Source organism: Choloepus didactylus, chromosome 4, assembly GCF_015220235.1.
Source record: "Choloepus didactylus isolate mChoDid1 chromosome 4, mChoDid1.pri, whole genome shotgun sequence".
Classification (NCBI taxonomy): Eukaryota; Metazoa; Chordata; class Mammalia; order Pilosa; family Megalonychidae; genus Choloepus; species Choloepus didactylus.
In genome coordinates this window covers 3,529,929-3,549,554 of record NC_051310.1, presented here as the reverse complement: position 1 = coordinate 3,549,554, position 19,626 = coordinate 3,529,929, and the positions used below count along the sequence as shown (strand labels likewise).

Here is a 19,626-nt window from a genome sequence, read left to right as displayed (position 1 = left end):
ATAGGTTTTGGTATGTTGTGTTCTCATTTTCATTCGTCTCTATATATTTAGCAATTTCTCTTGCTATTTCTTCTTTAACCCACTGATTGTTTAGGAGTGTGTTGTTTAACCTCCAGGTATTTGTGAATTTTCTAAGTCTCTGATGGTTATTGACTTCTAATTGTATTCCGTTGTGGTCAGAGAATGTGCTTTGAATAATTTCAATCTTTTTAAATTTATTGAGGCTTGTTTTATGTCCCAGCATATGATCTATTCTGGAGAAAGTTCCGTGAGCACTAGAAAAGTATGTGTATCCTGGTGATTTGGGATGTAATGTCCTGTATATGTCTGTTAAATCTAATTCATTTATCAGATTGTTTAGGTTTTCAATTTCCTTATTGGTCTTCTGTCTGGTTGATCTATCTATAGGAGAGAGTGATGTGTTGAAGTCTCCCACAATTATTGTGGAAACATCAATTGCTTCCTTTAGTTTTGCCAGTGTTTCTCTCATGTATTTTGTGGCACCTTGATTGGATGCATAGACATTTACGATTGTTATTTCTTCGTGCTGAATTGCCCCTTTTATTAGTATGTAGTGGCCTTCTTTGTCTCTCAAAACATCCCTGCATTTGAAGTCTATTTTATCTGAGATTAATATTGCTACACCTGCTTTCTTTTGGCTGTAGCTTGCATGAAATATTTTTTTCCATCCTTTCACTTTGAGTTTCTTTGTGTCCCTGTGTCTAAAATGAGTCTCTTGTATGCAACATATTGATGGTTCATTCTTTTTGATCCATTCTGCGAATCTATATCTTTTAATTGGGGAGTTTAATCCATTTACATTCAACGTTATAACCGTGAAGGCATTTCTTGAATCGGCCATCTTATCCTTTGGTTTATGTTTGCCATATTTTTCCGTCTCTCTATTAATATCCTTTATTGTACCGATACCGAATCTCTTTAGTACTGAACCTTTCTCCAAGTCTCTCTGTCCTGTCTTTGTTTCTCTGTCTGTAGGGCTCCCTTTAGTATCTCCAGTAGGGCAGGTCTCTTGTTAGCAAATTCTCTCAGCATTTGTTTGTCTGTGAAAAATTTAAGCTCTCCCTCAAATTTGAAGGAGAGCTTTGCTGGATAAAGTATTCTTGGCTGGAAATTTTTCTCACTCAGAATTTTATGTATATTGTGCCATTGCCTTCTTGCCTCCATGGTGGCTCCTGAGTAGTCACTACTTAGTCTTATGCTGTTTCCTTTGTATGTGGTGAATTGCTTTTCTCTTGCTGCTTTCAGAACTTGCTCCTTCTCTTCTGTGTTTGACAGTGTGATCCGTATATGTCTCGGAGTGGGTTTATTTGGATTTATTCTATTTGGAGTTCGCTGAGCATTTATGATTTGTGTATTTATGTTGTTTAGAAGATTTGGGAAGTTTTCCCCAACAATTTCTTTGAATACTCTTCCTAGACCTTTACCCTTTTCTTCCCCTTCTGGGACACCAATGAGTCTTATATTTGGACGTTTCATACTATCTATCATATCCCTGAGGTCCATTTCGATTTTTTCAATTTTTTTCCCCATTCTTTGTTTTATGCTTTCATTTTCCATTCTGTCATCTTCGAGGTCACTGATTCGTTGTTCAACTTCCTCTAGTCTTGTACTATGAGTGTCCAGAATCTTTTTAATTTGGTCAACAGTTTCTTTAATTTCCATAAGATCATCCATTTTTTAATTTAGTCTTGCAGTGTCTTCTTTATGCTCTTCTAGAGTCTTCTTGATTTCCTTTATATCCCGTACTATGGTCTCATTGTTCATCTTTAGTTCTTTGAGTAGCTGCTCTAGGTGGTGTGTCTCTTCTGGTCTTTTGATTTGGGTGCTTGGGCTTGGGTTATCCATATCGTCTGGTTTTTTCATATGCTTTATAATTTTCTGTTGTTTTTGGCCTCGTGGCATTTGCTGAACTTGATAGGGTTCTTTTAGGGTTTGTAGACCTATTGAAGTCCTCATCTCTAATTTATCAGATCTACAGCTTCGTGGAGTACACTTTTTCTAACTAACCAGCAGGTGGCGTCCACGAGCCACCTGTTCTCCACAAGCCAGTTCTCCCCTGCTTAGCCTTTTTGGTGAGTGGGGGAGTGAGTCTTGTGGGGCCCAATTGGTGTACCAAGCTTGCGTGTGTAGTTGGTGTTGCCTGCCCTGTATGTGGGGCGTGTTTCTGGGCAGTCGGGGAGGGGGGGTGGCCCTAACAATCAAATCTCCCTGGTGATCCTAGAGTTTTAAAGCTGCTGCAATAGTCTAATCCTTCAGTTCAGTCCTGCCACAGTTTGTCTCTGCCACTGACCCACAAGTCCTTGGTATTGGCGTATGGCTCCTGAGACTTGCAAGTGGGCCCCTCTTCCAGGCTGTGCACCCCGGGTCCTCTGTTGAGGGATGACTGTGCTATGTCACAGGTGAGTGCCGTCCCCCCAGGGCAGTTCTGGGCTGCTGGGCTGTGTAGGGAGGCTCCCAGTCTGCTGAAATGATGGCTGAATGGGGCTTTGTTAATTCACACTGCTCCACCTTCCCAACTCTGGGACAATCAGCTGAGGTTGCAGGGAAGGCTAATGTCCACGCCCAGTTTTGTGGTGTGTGCCTGTTATTTGAAGCACTTCCGTCACACTGGGTTGTCTGGGGCAGCTCTGGGCTATGGGGCTGGCGATGGGCAGGAGTGTTTCCTGTCCACCAGGATGGTGGCTGTGAGCGGACACCCCCCTTTTCTTGGGAAGTTGTGGTGTTTAGTGAATTTTCTCAGCCACTGGATTATTGCCTTTTGTCTCAGAGCTCTCTTAGTTGTGCTCTTGACTTGATGTGCCCAAATTGCAATTCTTTGAAGCTTTCTGTATTGGGCTTCTTAGAGTAATTGTTTTAGAAAAAGAAAAAACGATTAAAAAAAAAAAAAAAAAAAAAGGGCCCTCCTCAGAGATCTAATGGGTTATTGAAATGCTAAGAGACAAAGCAACCAGGGCCATTAAGGGAAGGTCTACAGGGCAGAGAGATCAGCTTTTCTTCGGGATTTGCATATGCGCCTCAAGGCCTGAGCTCCGCCCTTCCCCTTTCTGTGTTCACCAGAACTCCAAAAATCCTCTGCTTTTATTTTGGAGTTTTTCGTGTTGTTTTTTTTTCCTATGCCTGTCTCCTTTCTGCTGGGCTGGCAGCTCTCAGATTCTCTGGTGTCTGGTCTCAGTCTATCTATGGTTGGAGTATGGATCAGTAGAATGAGTTTCCGATAAGGGCTGCCACTGCAGTTCTCCCTTCTCCTTCCTGGAGCTGACAGCCCCTCCTCCCATGGGACTGAGCCTGGCAGGGAGGGGCGCGGGTCCCCTGGCCGCAAAAACTTACAGATTTCGCTGATCTCAGCAGTTCGACATTTTCATGAGTGTTGTATGAAGTATGCTCAAAGACAGATTGCTCTGTGGTGTCCAGTCCACGCAGTTCCTGGCTTTCTACCTACTTTCCTGGAGGAGTAACTAAAACTTACAGCTCACCAGTCTGCCATCTTGCCCTGCCTCCCATTGTATCCTCTTACGTTTTTTTTTTTTTTTAATTTCTTCGGGATCTGTAGTAATTATCCTTTTCTCATTTCTAATTCTGTTTATTTGGGTCTTCTCTTTGACTTTGTCAGTCTAGCTAAGGGTCTGTCAATCTTGTTGATCCTCTCAAAGAACCAACTTTTGGTTTTATTTATTCTCTCTATTATTTTTGTTCTCCATATCATTTATTTCTGCTTTAATCCTTGTTATTTCTTTTCTTCTACTTGCTTTAGGGTTAGTTTGCTGATCATTCTCTAGCCTCTTCAGTTGTTCAGTTAGGTCTTTAGTTTTAGTTCTTTCTTGCTTTTTGATATATGCATTTAGAGGTATAAATTTCCCTCTCAGCACTGCCTTTGGCGCATCCCACAGATTTTGGTATGTTGTGTTCTCTTTTTCATTCGTCTCTAGATATTTGCCAGTTTCTCTTGCAGTTTTTTCTTTGACCCACTGGTTGTTTAGGAGTGTGCTGTTTAACCTCCATATATTTGTGAAAGATCTGGTTCTTTGGGGATTGTTGATTTCTAGTTGCTTTCCATTGTGCAATGTACAATTCTAATGTGCTTTGAATAATTTCAGTCTTTTTAAATTTGGTAAGACTTGTTTTGTGCCCCAGCTTGTGATCTATGCTGGAAAATGTTCCATGGGCACTAGAGAAGAATGTATATCCTGGTAGTTTGGGATGTAATGATCTATATATGTCTATGAAGTCTAATTCATTTATCATATTGTTGAGGTTCTCAGTTTCCTTATTGGTCCTCTGTCTAGTTCTGTGTATTGAAGAGAGTGGTGTATTGAAGTCCCCTACTATTGTAATAGACATTTTTTTCCCTCTCTGTCTTTTTTTCTTTATGCTACCTTTACTAATAACTCTTCAGTTCTGTGCTCTTCTTCATACCTCTCCTTTCTTTTTTTCTCAGCTGGTAGAGGTCTCTTTAGTATTTCTTGCAGGGCAGGTCTCTTGTTAACAAATTCTCTCAGTGTTTGTGAAAATTTTAAACTCTCACTCAACTTTGAAGGTGCGCCTTGATGGATAAAGAATTCTTGTCTGGCAGTTTTTCTCTTTCAGAATCTTAAATATGTCATACCACTGCCTTCTTGCCTCCGTGGCGCCTGCTGAGTAGTCAGTGCTTAGTCGTATGTTGTTTTCCTTGTATATGGTGAATCACTTCTCTCTTGGTGCTTTCAGTAGTTTCTCCTTCTCTTCAGCATTTGCAATCTAGTCAGTATATGTCTTGGAGTAGGTTTATTTGGATTTATTCTGTTTGGAGTTAGTTGGGCATCTTTGATTTGCGTATTTCTGTCATTTAGAAGGGTTGGGAAGTTTTCCTCAACTATGTCTTAAAACACTCTTTCTAGCCCTTTACCCTTCTCTTCTTCTGGGACACCAATGATTCTTATCTTCATGTCATCTATTATTTGTCTGAGATCCATTTCAAATTTTTCTATTTTTTTCCTATTTGTTCTTTTATGTGCTCACATTTGTATTTTCTGCTCTCAAGTTCACTTATCCTTTCTTCTGCCTCTTCAATTCTGCTATTGTATGTCTCTAGTATATTTTAAATTAGAGCCATAGTGTCTTTTATTTCCATAAGGTCTGCTATTTTTTTAATTTACTCTTTCAAATTCTTTCTGCCCTTGTAGAGTCTTCTTGGTTTCCTTTATATCTTTAGCCATCTCGTTGAAGTTGTTTTGGAGATTTGTTTGTACTTTTTAAATTAATTATTCCAAATTTTGTGTCTTTTGCCACTTTTTGATTTGTTCGTTTGGCTTGTCCATATATTCTAGGTCCTGCAAGTGCTATGTTATTTTCTGTTGACTTCAGCGCATTTGCTTGTCTTGATAGGGTTATTTTTGGAAGTGTAGAATTATTTGAGCATTTATATATAATTTGGTTTGCAGGAGTGCGGTTTCCCAAGTCTACCAGCAGGTGGCGCTCTCAAGTATGTCTTCCGCGAACTTCTGCAGTGTGGTGGGCGGAGACCAAACCGGGTGGGGAGCCAATCAGTGCCCGGTTCTCGGAGGAATCCCTGTCCTGGGGCTGCAACCTGGGCCGGAGCAGGCAGGCAGGGAGTCCCGTCAAGGGCACCCGCAGACGGATCGTGGGCCCTGCCTGCCGGCTCTCTGCCTGCCTTGCGCCCGCGAGTCTCTGGGGTGTGGCGACTCTCCTTCCCCGCCTCTCGCTGTTGCATCCTCCCCGCCTTGGACTTCGTGGGCGGAGAGCAAAGCTGCCCGCTGGGTTCCTCAGGGAGCTGCCCGCTGTCTGGCTGTGGAGCGTCATCCCGCAGCACACTGTCGAGGTGGGTGCACGGGGTGCACGGCCGCTGCTCCCTGCCTTGCCCAGTTTTGCTGCTGTTGGCCTGTGTGGGGGGGTCCAAATGGGAAACAAATTCACCACGTCCCTGCAGCCGCCGTCTCTCCTCTGTTTTTGTCGGTGTCCCCTCCACGTACTGCGGGGGACCCTCTATGGCCAGTCCCACCCTGAAACTCAGTCCCTGGTGTCCTCCGGTGCCTTTGCAGTTACTTTCACAGAGGAGTGGCCCGTTCCACCTCACCTACTCCGCCATCTTCCCGGAAGTCCTCCCTCAGGTTTTTTTTTTTTTTTTTTTTTCCTGTAAATTTGTTGTTATTGGGGTATAGGAAATGGGCTGGGGCATAGCCACCCAGGGAAAGTCCATTCTGATCTTCCTGGGATAGTTTTTACAACTTTTTCTTTTTCTTGGAGCTGCTCTTAGTGCTGACAGCCTCTTCAGGTCCCTGCTGACCGGCGCCTCCTTGGAGAGGTTCTCCTTTTTCCTGGGGGCACTCCTGTTGGCCGCCTCTTGAAGATCGCGGACTGGGTCCTCTTTGGGGGAAGACTTCTTCCCCTTGGGGAGTACTGTGCTGCCAGCTCTCTCTTCAAGATCACTACTAACTAGCTCCTCCTTGCTTTTTGTCTCCTTGGGTTTGGAGCAACAAGCAGATGGGGCTTCCACCCATTCTCCTGAGGAGCCTCCTGGAGCTTTTGCTTTTTCTTCTTGGGTCTCTCACTTGCCTCCTCACATCTTCTGGAGTACTGCTGTTTTCTGAAGACGTGAGAGCAATTGCAGTCAGTTGCTGCTTTTCTTTCTTCAAGCATTTCTTCTCCTGTTTCTCCAGCTTCCCAGCAGTCTCTGCAGCAGCTTCCTCTGCCTGACCATTGCCTCCTTCATGACATCCAGATTCTTGCATGGAATCTCTCTGGTCTTGTAGAAAGACAGCTGCTCCTCCACCTGCTCTCAAAGCTTCTCCCCAAATACACTTGTGCTCACTCAGAGAAGCAGTCGGTCTGCGAGGCAGTGCTGCATTTGTTTGCTAGGTATCAGGACATGCGGCCTTTGTTCTTGGCAGCTGCTGGGCTAAGGAAAGTGGAGTGGAAATTGAGTCTGTATTTGGGGGTGTTTCCCCTTGTCTTCAGGGCTCTGGAAACTTGGTTCCTTTGCTGGGCTCCTGGCTTTAGGAGGTTTGACCCTAAGAAGGGCCTCTTGTGTTTAGGAGGTTAGTTCAGATAGTGGGTTTGTCAGATTCTACCCTGGAGATTTTGCATTGAGCAACAATGGTACTTTAAAGAGTTCTTTTCTGGAAATAAAAGCATCATAAATATGTGTCTTGGTTGATGAGAATAATCTGGGGCCAGATACAGTCTTTGTCACCCAGAGGGGAAGGGGACGGGAATATTTCTGAGCTTGTGCTGTGTTTGCTCCCAGTAGGGTGGATGTTGTTGCCACTTGCTTGGCAGGGAGACTGAGGCTGCAAGGGGGCCTGCGGGAGGAAGGAGAGGGCTGGCCCCAAAGCTGCTTCCTGCCTGCATCAAACACATCTGTCCGTGCCTGGCATTGTTCTGGGCTCTCTCCTCAGACGACCTCTAGGCACATGCAGCAGCAGGGTTGGCAGAAGGTCCCGGACAGTGTGATTTATAAGCTGACAAGGGATAGTTTAGACTCCCAGTGATTTTTGCTTTTCAGCACTCAATGTAACCTGTACCGTAGCCCTTTGGGCTGGAAGCCCATGTACTTTTGGACCCCCCACTGTGGAAGGCCTATGAGATGGTGTTCCCTCAGAAGTGTATTTAGTTTCTACATCAAATTTTAGAAGTTTCTTATTTTAGGTAAACTCTGTCAGTGTTTTGCAGTTCAGAGAATATTCTCACCTTTGCCTCTGTATTCTACTGTTCTTGTGCCTTTTAAAAAACATTTAATTATTTAATCAATCTGGAATTTATTTCAGAGTATAGCTTGAGGGTGTAAACCTAATTTTATTATTTTTTTTAAACACCCAGTAGCCTTAAGTCTATTTACTGTATAACCCACCTGTGGTCATAATATCTTTGCCCAGAAATTGAGAGAGTTATCATGTGGTATAAATATTTTTCCATTGTCTCTTTCCACCTGGAGAAATGGCATGTCCATTTGTAGGGTGGTGACTTGATAAGACCTATGGATACTATTGTGATTGAATGGCCCCCGAAATACTGAATTTGGACAGCCCTGTCACTGCAATGCAGTGTTTGAAATACTGTTATATGGATGAGGCAGTAAACGATTTTTTGTTTTCTTAAGAATGAAGAAGTTGGCTCAAAGGGTAGAAGAAATACAAGGAGGCAGATTTCAGCTCTGCAAAAGGACTAATTTTATGACTAAATGCTGGAGCGGTCTGACGAGGAGCAGACTGTCTTGTGAAGTACTGAGTTCTCCTTGCAGGAGGCGTCTGTGCAGACATTGAGCCGTCTTGTACCTGGGTGCTCTGCATCCCTGTTGCTCCCAGGACCAGGCTGTTTACTGAGGGCCTCCGTGTGGGCGTTCCCCACTCACGCTCCCTTTCTTCTGACGGCCCTGCGAGCTAGGCCTGTGAACCAGATGCCCCAGGGGGTGTAGGGATTTCCCGGGGAGCCCAGGGATGGCGATGGAGGCAGCCAGGCTCTGCCCGGATCACGCTGGTTCAGGGTCTTTGCTCTCCTGACCTTTCACTTCTCAGGAGAGCTCAGCAGCCCTCCAGAACATTTGAATTCTGATTTTCTTTTTTCTTTTGTAATTTTAACTTTTTATTTGGAAATGCTTTCAAACTTAGAGCTACATTTGCCTTATCATTCTGTCCATTTGTCTATTTAGCAATCCATTTTCTGGACACTTGAGCACAGGTTATATTCACCGTGCTCCTTGAACACTTAATATTGCTATATACATTTCCTAAGAACAAGGTGTTCCGGTTTGCTAATGCTGCCCTTTTGCAAAACGCCAGAAATGGATTGGCTTTTATAAAGGAGGTTTATTTGGTTACACAGTTACAGTTTTAAGGCCATAAAATGTGCGAGGTAATGCATCAACAGTAGGGTACCTTCATTGAAGGATGGTCAGTGGCGTCTGGAAAACCTCTGTTAGCTGGGAAGGTATGTGGCTGGTGTCTGCTTGCTTCTAGGTTGTGTTTTAGTTCCTCTCTCAGCTCCTGTGGGTTCTTCAAAGTGTCCCCCGTGGCTGCAGCAGCAAGCTCCTTCTGTCTGATCTTATATAGTGCTCTCGTAAACTAATCAAGGCCCACGCTGAATGGGGGGGGCCACACCTCCATGGAAATGATCTAATCAGTCATCACCTACAGTTGGGTGGGTCGCATCTCCATGGAAACACTCAAAGAATTACAATCTAATCCACACTAATACGTCTGCGCCCAGAAGATTGCATTAAAGAACATGACTTTTTCTGGGGGTCATAATACATACAAACCAGCACACAAGAATATCCAACTTCTTTAAGTGCGGTTATCAAGTTTAAGAACTTTAACATTGCTATACAGCTTATAGTCTACATTCCTTTTTTTCCTGTGACCCTATAATGTCCCTTTGAGCCTTTTCTCCCCACTGATAGATCCCATCCAGGATCATGTGTTGCATTTAACTGTCATTGACTCTAGTTGCTCTTTTTTTTTTTTAATTGTGAGAACAGATATATAACATAAACTTTCCCATCTCAACCACTCCCAGTCTTAACATTCATTGGGTTTAATTGCATTCACAAAATTGCAGTACCCTCACCACCTTCCGTTACTAAAACTTTCCTGTTTTCCCAAACAGAAACCCTACACCCTACATTAGCTCCTCGTTCCCCCTGCCCCTGCCACTGGCAACCCATATTCTACTTTTTTTTTTTTTTTTTTTTGCATATTCTTTGGTATTTTCTTTGTAGTTACCATAGGGCTTAAATTTAACTTTCTAAATCTATAACAATCTCGTTTTCTTTGATGCCAACTTAATTTCAATAGTATACAGAAACTATGTTTCTGTCTCTCTCCATCCCTCCTACCTTTAATGTAGTTCTTGTTACAAATTACATGTTTACAAATTATGAGGCTAGAACCCCTGATTTCTCATTACATTTTATGCATTTGCTTTTTAGATTCTGTAGGAAGTAAAAAGTGGAGATACAAGTCAAAAATACAAGACGACTGGTATTTATACTTACCATTGTCATTATGCTCACCAAAGATCTTTATTTCTTCATGTGACTGTGATCTACTGTCATTTCTTTTCTGAAGGATTTGTAACTCTTTAGCATCCCTTATAGGGCTAGTCTAGGGGGATGAGCTTCCTCAGCTTTTGTTTATTTGCTAATGTGTTAACCTCTCCCTCACTTTGAAAGAGTTGCCAGATACAGAATTCTTGTTTGGCAATTTGTTGCTGTCAGCACTTTAAATATGTCATTCCACCACCTTCTTGCCTCTATGGTTTCTAATGAGAAATCTGTGTTCAGTCTTATTGAGGCTCCCTTGTACATGACATGTTGCTTCTCTCTTGGGGCTTTCAGAATTCTCTCTTTAGTTTTGGCATTCAACAGTTTGATTATAACATGAGCTGTGGTTCTATTTGGATTTATCCTGTTTGGAATTTGTTGAATGTCTTGGATGTGTATATTCATGATTTTCATTAAATGTGGGATGTTTTCAGGCATTTTTTTAAAATTCAGTTTTATTGAGATATATTCACATACCATACAGTCATCCATTATGTATGATCAGCTGTTCACAGTGCCATCATTCATCACCCCAATCTATTTTTTGAACATTTTCCTTGTACCAGAAAAAATGAAAATAAGAAAAAAATAAAAGTAAAAGAGAACACCCAAATCATGCCCACCCTATTTTTCATTTAGTTTTTTGTCCCCATTTTTCTACTCATCTGTCCATGCACTGGATAAAGGGAGTGTGATCCACAAGGTTTTCACAATCACACTGTCACCCCTTGTAAGCTGCATTGTTACACAGTCATCTTCAAGAGTCAAAGCTACTGGGTTGGATTTTGATAGTTTCAGGTATTTACTTCCAATACATTAAAACCTAAAAAGGGTTATCTATATAGTGTGTAAGAATGCCCACCAGAGTGACCTCTCAACTCCATTTGAAATCTGTCAGCCACTGAAGCTTTATTTTGTTTCATTTCTCCTCCCCCTTTTGGTCAAGAAGATGTTCTCAATCCCATGATGTTGGTCCAGATTCATCCCCGGGAGTCATATCCTGCGTTGCCAGGGAGATTTGCACCCCTGGGAGTCAGGTCCCACTTAGGGTGGAGGGCAGTGAGTTCACCTGCCGAGGTCGCCTAGCTAGAGAGAGAGGGCCACATCTGAGCAACAAAGAGGTACTCAGGGGGAGACTCTTAGGCATAGTTATAAGCAGGATTCACCTCTTGTTCCAGTTTGCTAATGCTGCCGTTTTGCAAAACACCAGAAATGGATTGGCTTTTATAAATGGGGTTTATTTGGTTACAAGGTTATAGTCTTAAGGCCATAAAAGTGTCCAAGGTAAGGCATCAACAATAGGGTACCTTCACTGGAGAAAGGCCATTGGCATCCGGAAAACCTCTGTTAGTTAGGAAGGCATGTGGCTGGCGTATGCTTGCTCCCAGGTTGTGTTTCAAAATGGCATTCTCCAAAGTGTTTCTGTAACAGCCTCTTGGGGCAAACTCTGGGCTAGTACCTCCAAAGCGTCAGCAAAACTCTGCTTTCAATGGCCATCTTCAAAATGTCTCTAAGTTGCACCTCTCTCCAGAATGTCATTCTTGGTTGCTCTGAGCTCCTTCTGTCTGTGAACTCCTTTATACCACTCCAGTGATCCAATTAACACCCACCCTGAATGGGTGGGGTAACACTTCCATGGAAATTATCCAATCTGACATTTCACTCACAATTGATTGAGTCATATCTCCATGGAAACACTCAATCAAAAGATTCCAACCTAATCAACACTAACATGTCTGCCCCCACAAAATTGCATCAAAGATAAATGACGTTTTGGGGGACATAATACATGCAAACTGGCACACCTCTCCTTTGCAGTAATGATCAGCCGTTATTTTTAAAATATTCTCTCTGCCCCTTTCTCTTTCTTCTCTTTCTGGACTCCCATGATGTGTGTGTTTACGCCTGATGGTGTCCCACAAGCTCCTCAGGCTCCGTTCACTTTTCTTCATTCCTTTTTCCTGCTCCTCACACTGAGTGATTTCAGTTGTCTTATCCTCAGCTTCACTGATTCTTTCTTCTGCCAGCTCCAATCTGCTGTTGAACCCCTCTAGGGAATTTTTAATTTCTGTTACTGTGGTCTTCAGTTCTTTTTGATTCCTTTTCATAATTTCCATCTCTATTGCTAGTCTCTTTGTGTTCATCTGTTGTTTTCCTGACTTCTTTTAGTTCTTTGCCCGTGTTTTCCTTGGAGTTTTTGAGTATATTTAGAACCGTTTTTAAAAAGCTGTTGTCTGTTATGTCCTGGGTCTTGTTCTCATTGTTAGTTTCTCCTGCTTTAATCTTCTCCATTGCCAGGGCCTTCAATTCCTATTTCTTTGTATGTTTTGTAATCTTTTGTTGGGGAGGGGGAAGTCTGTGCAGATTGCCCTGTGTGAGCGCTCTCCCTCAGGGCACATCCATACAGTGAGCTTAGAGAACAGCTCCAGGCCAAAGCACAGGGGCTTCCCTGGTCCTTTCTCAGCATGCATTGTGTCTGGGATATGTACAGGTAGCCTTAGGAATTCCCCTGTTTATGGCAGATTGTCCCTTCTTCCTGGGGACAGTTTCCTCCTGTCCCAGGCCCTGCGCTGGGTGTCCTACAGCCAGCAATCCCTTGCCCCAGACAATCACTTGCCTGCTCTCCTGCAGCGTTCTGTAGGAAGCTCTGTGAACTGCCCTGTATATGCAGGGCAAGTTCTGGAACTGTAACCCCTCAGGCCACCGCCAGACAGATTGGGCCAGGTGCACAAGCTCCCAGTATGTGGCTACCTCCGGAACCAGGACTTAGGATCCACACTGGGAGTGCCTGGGGGGTGGGGGCTCTGCTCCTAGTGGGGGAGGGGTGCTCCAGGGCTTTTAAGTAGCCTTGTTTCTTCATTTGGCACTCACCCTCTTACTGCAGTCTTTTAACTGCTTTATGGAGCTCTGTGAAAGATGTGGCGGTTCATAGCTTCTGTGGGAGGGACGGAGCCCTGAAACATCTCACTCCGCATCTTGAGCAGGCTGTTCAGGGCCTGATTAGTTTTTTTAAGAGTAAGTTTAAAAAAACTGTCTTAAGCAGTTGTCGTCCTTCTCTCCCTGCTTCCCTCCCTCCCTTTTCATCCACAGAACAAAAGTATTCATTATTCTTGTCCCTTGTTGCCAGTTTTTAAAGATATCTCTTTAAGAATTAATATTGGATTTCTTTGAATGTATTTACTTAAATTTCTTACTGAATTCAGTCATCCCCTCACTTAGAGTGAATGTCTTTCTCATTTTGTTCCGATTTTTTTCTGTACCTAAGGCTTAGCTTTTAGTTTTCCTGCTGTATTTAAACCCTTTATCCTGTTTGTTGTTGTTGTTGTTGTTGTTTTTGTAAAGCATAAACAAAACTGCCCTACTTTCCCCTCTTTTCAGCTCTCACTCTAATCTGTGTGTGTGTGTGACATTGTGATACTGACTTTTTGGTAATCGGGAGGGATTTAATCTGCCTATATGAGCAGGTCCCAGGAGCTATTATTTTCCATAGGTGCTTCAAATAAAGAGGTTGCCATCATTTCCTACTGGGCCTAGAGACTCTTCTTTGCATCTCCAGTGTTTTATATTGTAGGAAAACACATGAAGGAGGTGTTAGTGAGGTCTTTGGCTTTTTGGTTTCTCCTGGCAAAGGGCTAGGGGACATAGGTGCAGTCTGTCCTTGACCGGTTATACCTGTGGCTTCACTGAGCCTGAGCCCTCTTTCCTGTCCTGACCACTACCTGTACCTAAAACCCTCCCCTCCCCACTGCTCTTGTCTTCAGAATGAAGCCTAAACCCACAGAGGAGCCGGTTTCCTGAGACCTCGCTCCTGCCTGCATCCCCAGGCTTGTCGCTGCCTCCCTCCTTCACAAGCACCCTGTACCCTGGGCAGCTGCTCGCAGACAGTGGGCACTTTCAGCCCTCTGAGCTTGGGCTCCCGTGGCCCCCACGACGGGCATTGCCCTTCGCGCTCCCACCGTGAGACGTGCTCGTGGCTTCCTCGGGTCCTTTCCTCTGCAGGCTGGCCCTGCCCTCTCCCCCGACTGCCCCTCCTGCCCCCGGGCTCCCCAGGGTGCCTGCAGCCCTTGGGCTTGGGTTTGTCCAGGTTGACGACTTCTCGCCTGTGTGTCCCTGAGGGTCAAGCTCTTGATGAGCTTTGTCTTTCCCGGTTTACCTCAGTAGGTTGCATGAAACTCCATGGGCACCTTTAAAGGCTTTGGTTAAATGTGTTACCCAGAATTTGGTGTCCCGTGTGAATTTCTTAAGGAAAAAAAAGCATGCAAACATTGAGATAAATTTTTGTGTATTTTGGAAATGGCATTTGTATGTTCTGCTGCTTTTGATCTTTGGCATTAATTTCTGTTGCTATCATTTTATTTGTAAAAAAGAGTGCTGACATTAACCAGAAAAGTATTAAATTGATCTGGAAAGGAAAAACAGAAGCAATATAGAATGTAGTATTTCAAGGTAATAAATTACAAATGTAAATATTTATTATCCACCTATAAAATTGTTCATTTAAAATATTCACACAGATATAAAAGATTTAACAGAGATATAACCTGTACTAGGAGGTCTAATTTTTTTTTTCTTTTTCTGTTCTAGAATGTACGACAACATGTCCACAATGGTGTATATAAAGGAAGACAAGTTGGAGAAGCTTACACAGGATGAAATTATTTCTAAGACAAAGCAAGTAATTCAGGGGCTGGAAGCTCTGAAGAATGAACACAATTCCATTTTACAAAGTTTACTTGAGACACTGAAGTGTTTGAAGAAAGATGATGAAAGTAATCTGGTGGAAGAAAAATCAAACATGATCCGAAAGTCACTGGAAATGTTGGAGCTTGGCCTGAGTGAGGCACAGGTATCAGTGAGAATGGCACGGGCAAGATTATTAACTGATGGTTAGAAAAAAATGATACTTGATTTGAAATAGATAGTTAACTGAAGTAGAGGGAAGATATGTACAAAATCTTACATTAGGTGACTAACAGGGATCGACTTCTATGTCAGTTATGGATGATATTTCAATGATTATTGATTCGTGCATGTCTGAATTTTAAAAAGCAGAGCCCAAGTCAGAGTCACCCTGTGTATCATTTGGCTGCATATACGAAAGAACAACAGTGGCTTAAACAACAGAGATGGGCATCTCTAGGTGTAAAACGAGGTAGGCGGACCCTGGGAGCTGCAGGGTCGTTGGGGACACCCAGGCTCCTGTGGCCCCTGCTGTGCTGCCCCTCGGCAGCCTGGCTCCTGGGCCAAGTCGGCCTCCAGCCCCGTGCTTGGAATGGGAAGAGGCGAGCAGGAACGAGCCTGCTCCCTGGAAGGCTACTTCCTGAAGTTGTCACAACACTGCTTACATTTCATTGGCCAGAACTTGGTTACATGGCCACACCCAGCTGTGAGGGAGGCTGCGGAATGTTGTAACCCTTAAAGTTCACGGTTCTTAAGCCTGATAAAGGGGAGAATGGTTATTGGGTGGCAGCTAATAGTCTGTGCAGTACCCTAGGACAAGAAACTTAGTTTCTGTCATGCTAGATGATAGGTGAAAAAACTGGGACTCTCTTGGGTTTTTTTCTCCCCTGATAACTTTTGGAACCTGATAGCTCTGCCGATACCTCTTAGGTGAAATGAAATACATTAAATATCAATTTCTTTCTTAGCTTTCTTCTTGACTAGTGATTGAATGACACATACTAGAGACTGCTGAGTCACCAATTTCTGCTTCCATAAAGGAAATCCTTCTATAGCAAAGGAACCTTCTATCTTCTCATTTTAGAGTTCTTCATCCTAAATTGTGAATCTATTATTTTTCATGTTCTGTTGAGGAGATGCGGTATGAACTTCCTTTTTTAGTCTGGCAGATACTGGGGTCAAAAAAAGAAGAAAGGCAAAACCTCACCTTCTGGAGTTTCAGGTTTTAAACCTAGGAGAAAAATAAAGAGAGAAGGGCACACCCACACTCTTGACTCCTAGGAACTTGCTTATGGTCTCGGGCAGGTCTGTTCCTGGAACCAGGGAGCACACGTCCCCGTCCTGGTTCTGGGACCTAAACATAAGCCTGGGGATGCAGTAATGCCTTCTTATCCTTGCTTGTAGCTACAAAGGTTTCCTCCCTTATCTTGGAACACTGAGGAAGATTTTGTGCCCACCCTTCCCCGGCTCCACCAGCCCCTCCCTGGCCCGCACTCTGTACATGTTTGCACGTGTGGCACAGTCTCACATCTGGTACAGGTTTTTTTCCTTCTTTACTCTTTATGAAAAATGAAGTTGAGGCCATCTAGATAGAAAGTAAAAAAACAGTTTCATCAGAAAAGTTGCTGTGTGTACATCAAGATGTTCTCAAAGAGAAAAAAGAATGGGTAATTTTTGTAGCTGTTCTGAGTATGATATTCTTTACCATACCCCACATGTAGTCTATGGCTGAAGGGTGGAAATTGAACTAAATGGTGAATTGTCCTTATTTGTATTTTGGAGACAATATATGCAAGTGTAGGCTTTGAACTTAAGCCGAAGAATGCTTGGGTAGGTGGGAGGTGACCTTTGGTGGACAATCTACTAAAATTTTTTTTTTAAACATAATTTTATTGAGATATATTCACATACCATACAATTAATCCAAAGTATACAATCAGTGGTTCACAGTATCATCACATATTTGTATATTCATCACCATGATCATTTTTAGATCATTTGCATTACACCAGAAAAAGAAATAAAAAGAAAAAAGAAGACCCCAAACATCCCATACCCCTTTTCCCTCCCTCTTATTGACCACTAGTATTGAACTCTACCCAGTTTTAAGACTTACAATAGAGGAAGGTTAACTAAGACAGTGTAGCATTGTCAGAGATAGACCTGTAGATCAGTGGAACAGAACAAAACATCCAGAAGTAGATCCATGCAAACATGGGCAACTGACGTTGGTTTTTTTTTTTTTTTTTTGCTATCCTGCAATGTTTTAAATGTTCCTGTCTGTTCAGGTCATGATGGCTTTGTCAAATCATCTGAATGCCGTAGAGTCAGAGAAACAGAAGTTGCGTGCTCAGGTTCGTCGTCTGTGCCAGGAGAACCAGTGGCTGCGGGATGAATTGGCCAACACGCAGCAGAAACTACAGAAGAGCGAGCAGTCTGTGGCTCAACTGGAGGAAGAGAAGAAACACCTGGAATTCATGAACCAGTTAAAAAAATATGATGACGACATTTCTCCATCCGTAAGTGGTTCTGTAGTGAATTTAGTGTTGACATTTACCATGTTGCAGTTAGTAGGTTATTTCAGTAAAGCTGTGAGTGTTTTCCTGTCCCCTGGAGTGACTGTATTTAGCAAGACCAAGGATCGTGGGTCTTGGAATTGAGTCTTACTTTTTTGCCTCTGGATCAGTCACATAAGTTCTCTTTGCCTTTTTCTATTCTTCGGTGCTTTTTAGAATGAAAGTCAGAAAATGTAAGAATTGTTTGTAAACATAAGGGACAGTGCAAAGAGGCAGCATTCCCCACTGTTTCTTGGATGTGGTCTGTGTAAGACTGGCATTTCCTAAACCTCTCTACCCCATTGCAGTGTGGCTTCCAAACAGTAGGCCCCCAGCGACCTCCTCTAAAGCCAAATCCAAACACTGACCATTCGGGCTCTGCCGCTTATGCTGTTGTTGATCTTGACTTTCTCTCTGAACCGCTCTCCTCCCCTCGCTCCCCGGATACCACCTGGTTCTCCTGCTGCCTCTCTCGGCCTCCTCATGGGCCTTCCCTGGCCGGCTTGTCTCGCTGTTCTCAGGGCTTGGGTCCCCCAAGGACTTGGGGTTTTTTCTTTTTTCTATTCGCTCTTTTTGGATATCCATTGCAGGCTCAGCTATTTTTCATACACCATTTATTTCTTATTTCGTTAACTTCCTTAAGTAGACTTTTTATTTTGGAATAATTTTAGGTTCACAAAGAAGTTGCAAGACAGTATAAGCTTCCTCCAATCTTACAAATTTGTCATAACTAAGAAATTAACATTAGTACATTACTGTTAACTAAAGCAGAGCCTTATTTGATGTCACCGGTCCTTCCACTCACGTCCTTTCTCCATCCAGGATTCCTTCCTGGATCCCACCCTGCGTGCAGACAGAACTGTTAACGCCTGCCTCGGGCTGGCTGGTTTGCCCGGAGGTGCCTGCTGGGGGCCGCGGGGGGCCTGGTGCGGCAGCAAGGCTGTCCCCACAGGGCGTCCTGCTGCTCTCCCTCACACCTCCTCTGGAGCAGGGGAAATGAAACGTTCTGGTTCAAAAGATGTATTGCTGTGGGCCGTAGTGGGCATGAGAACGAATGGAACGCGGATGCCCGCCTCTCGTTCACCTGGAGCGCATGATCTTGTCAGGAAGGGGGAAGCTTGTTTCTCTGAGTGAGAGACTTTTTAAACTTTTTATTTTGAAAAAATGTCACACTTGGACAAAAGACACAGCGAGCTACCTTTACCCTCGGAGGCTGTGTGTCGTCTCAGTGATTGCTTTTCCCACGTTTCTGTGCACCTTTCCCTGGAGTGAGGCCGTCCTGCCGAGTCCCTCCGGGCCCCGTTCAGAAGCTTTCACCTTGGTAGGGTGCTCCGTCTGCTCTGTAGTCCACATTCCATTTTGTTTATTGCCCCAACGTTGTCCTTCCTGGCACATTTTCACTCCATTGGGGTCCAGTTTAGGATAACGTACCGTGTCGAGTGGTCATCTTTCCCCTGCACAGGCCCGCGGTCTTTGTCTTGACATTGACATTTTGAAGACTGCAGGCCAGCTGTCTCACAGGTCCTTCCTCGCTCTCGCTGTGACTGCTCGCTCTTTATGAGGGTCTTCAGACCGGGCTTCCCAGGCTGGAACGTTAGAAAGGGTGTGGCCTTCTCAGAGGAGCCCACTCGGTCAGGCAGTGTCCCTCATGTGCTCACCTGGCCAGGGGAGTCTGTCTTCTCCCTGTGTGGGCATCTTTCCCCTTCCACTAGTCAGCAGTCTGGGGAGACTGAGTCGTGCACTTTTAAAGCTGGAAGATCTCAAGCTGCTCCTAGGGACCCTGTGGCTGTGCTGTGTGGCTTGTGGGCAGAGTGAGGGAGGCAGGGCCAGAGGGAGGAATCAGAGGAGCTGATTTTAATCTGTTCTTGGATGTTTGGTTTCCAAATACGCTTTTATCTCAGTAAGGGTTTCACTCCTCACCTGATGAAGAGGCTGAGGCGTGGAGATGTGGGGTGGTTGGTTCTGCCAGACCAGGGCCTGCATTCGAGTCTTTCGAGTCCTGGTCTAGCAAACTTTATATTATTCTTTACTAAGCTGTTAGATGAGCCACACTGTCGATAATTCTACATTTGATCTTAAAAACTGGCCTTTTCTAAAATCTGTAATTAAAATTAATTTTTTATTAAAGCTTTTCAGTAGAGGAATTCTAGTACTTGTAAGACTTTAAGGATTGTTCTGGTCTGTTTTATAGGAGGACAAAGACACTGATTCTACCAAAGAACCTCTGGATGACCTTTTCCCAAATGATGAAGATGACCCAGGCCAAGGAAGTAAGTGATGATTGATGCAGTTCAGTATCATAGTAGAAAATAGACAGTTTCTTTTCATCTTAGGATG

At 43.7% G+C, this 19,626-nt stretch overlaps 1 protein-coding gene across 29 annotated transcripts in view; it reads left to right on the top strand.

Moving 5' to 3' along the window:
• Positions 1-19,626, top strand: part of KLC1 (kinesin light chain 1) — an 89,040-nt gene that overhangs the window by 19,830 nt on the left and 49,584 nt on the right. For all 29 annotated transcript variants that reach the window (XM_037831718.1, XM_037831742.1, XM_037831729.1 and 26 more), the window contains 3 exons: positions 14,639-14,900; positions 17,023-17,253; positions 19,481-19,559. In XM_037831718.1, coding sequence (XP_037687646.1) covers positions 14,640-14,900; positions 17,023-17,253; positions 19,481-19,559 — 571 coding nt within the window. In that variant the 5' untranslated portion in view covers position 14,639. Of the gene's footprint in view, positions 1-14,638; positions 14,901-17,022; positions 17,254-19,480; positions 19,560-19,626 lie in introns of those variants that run through there.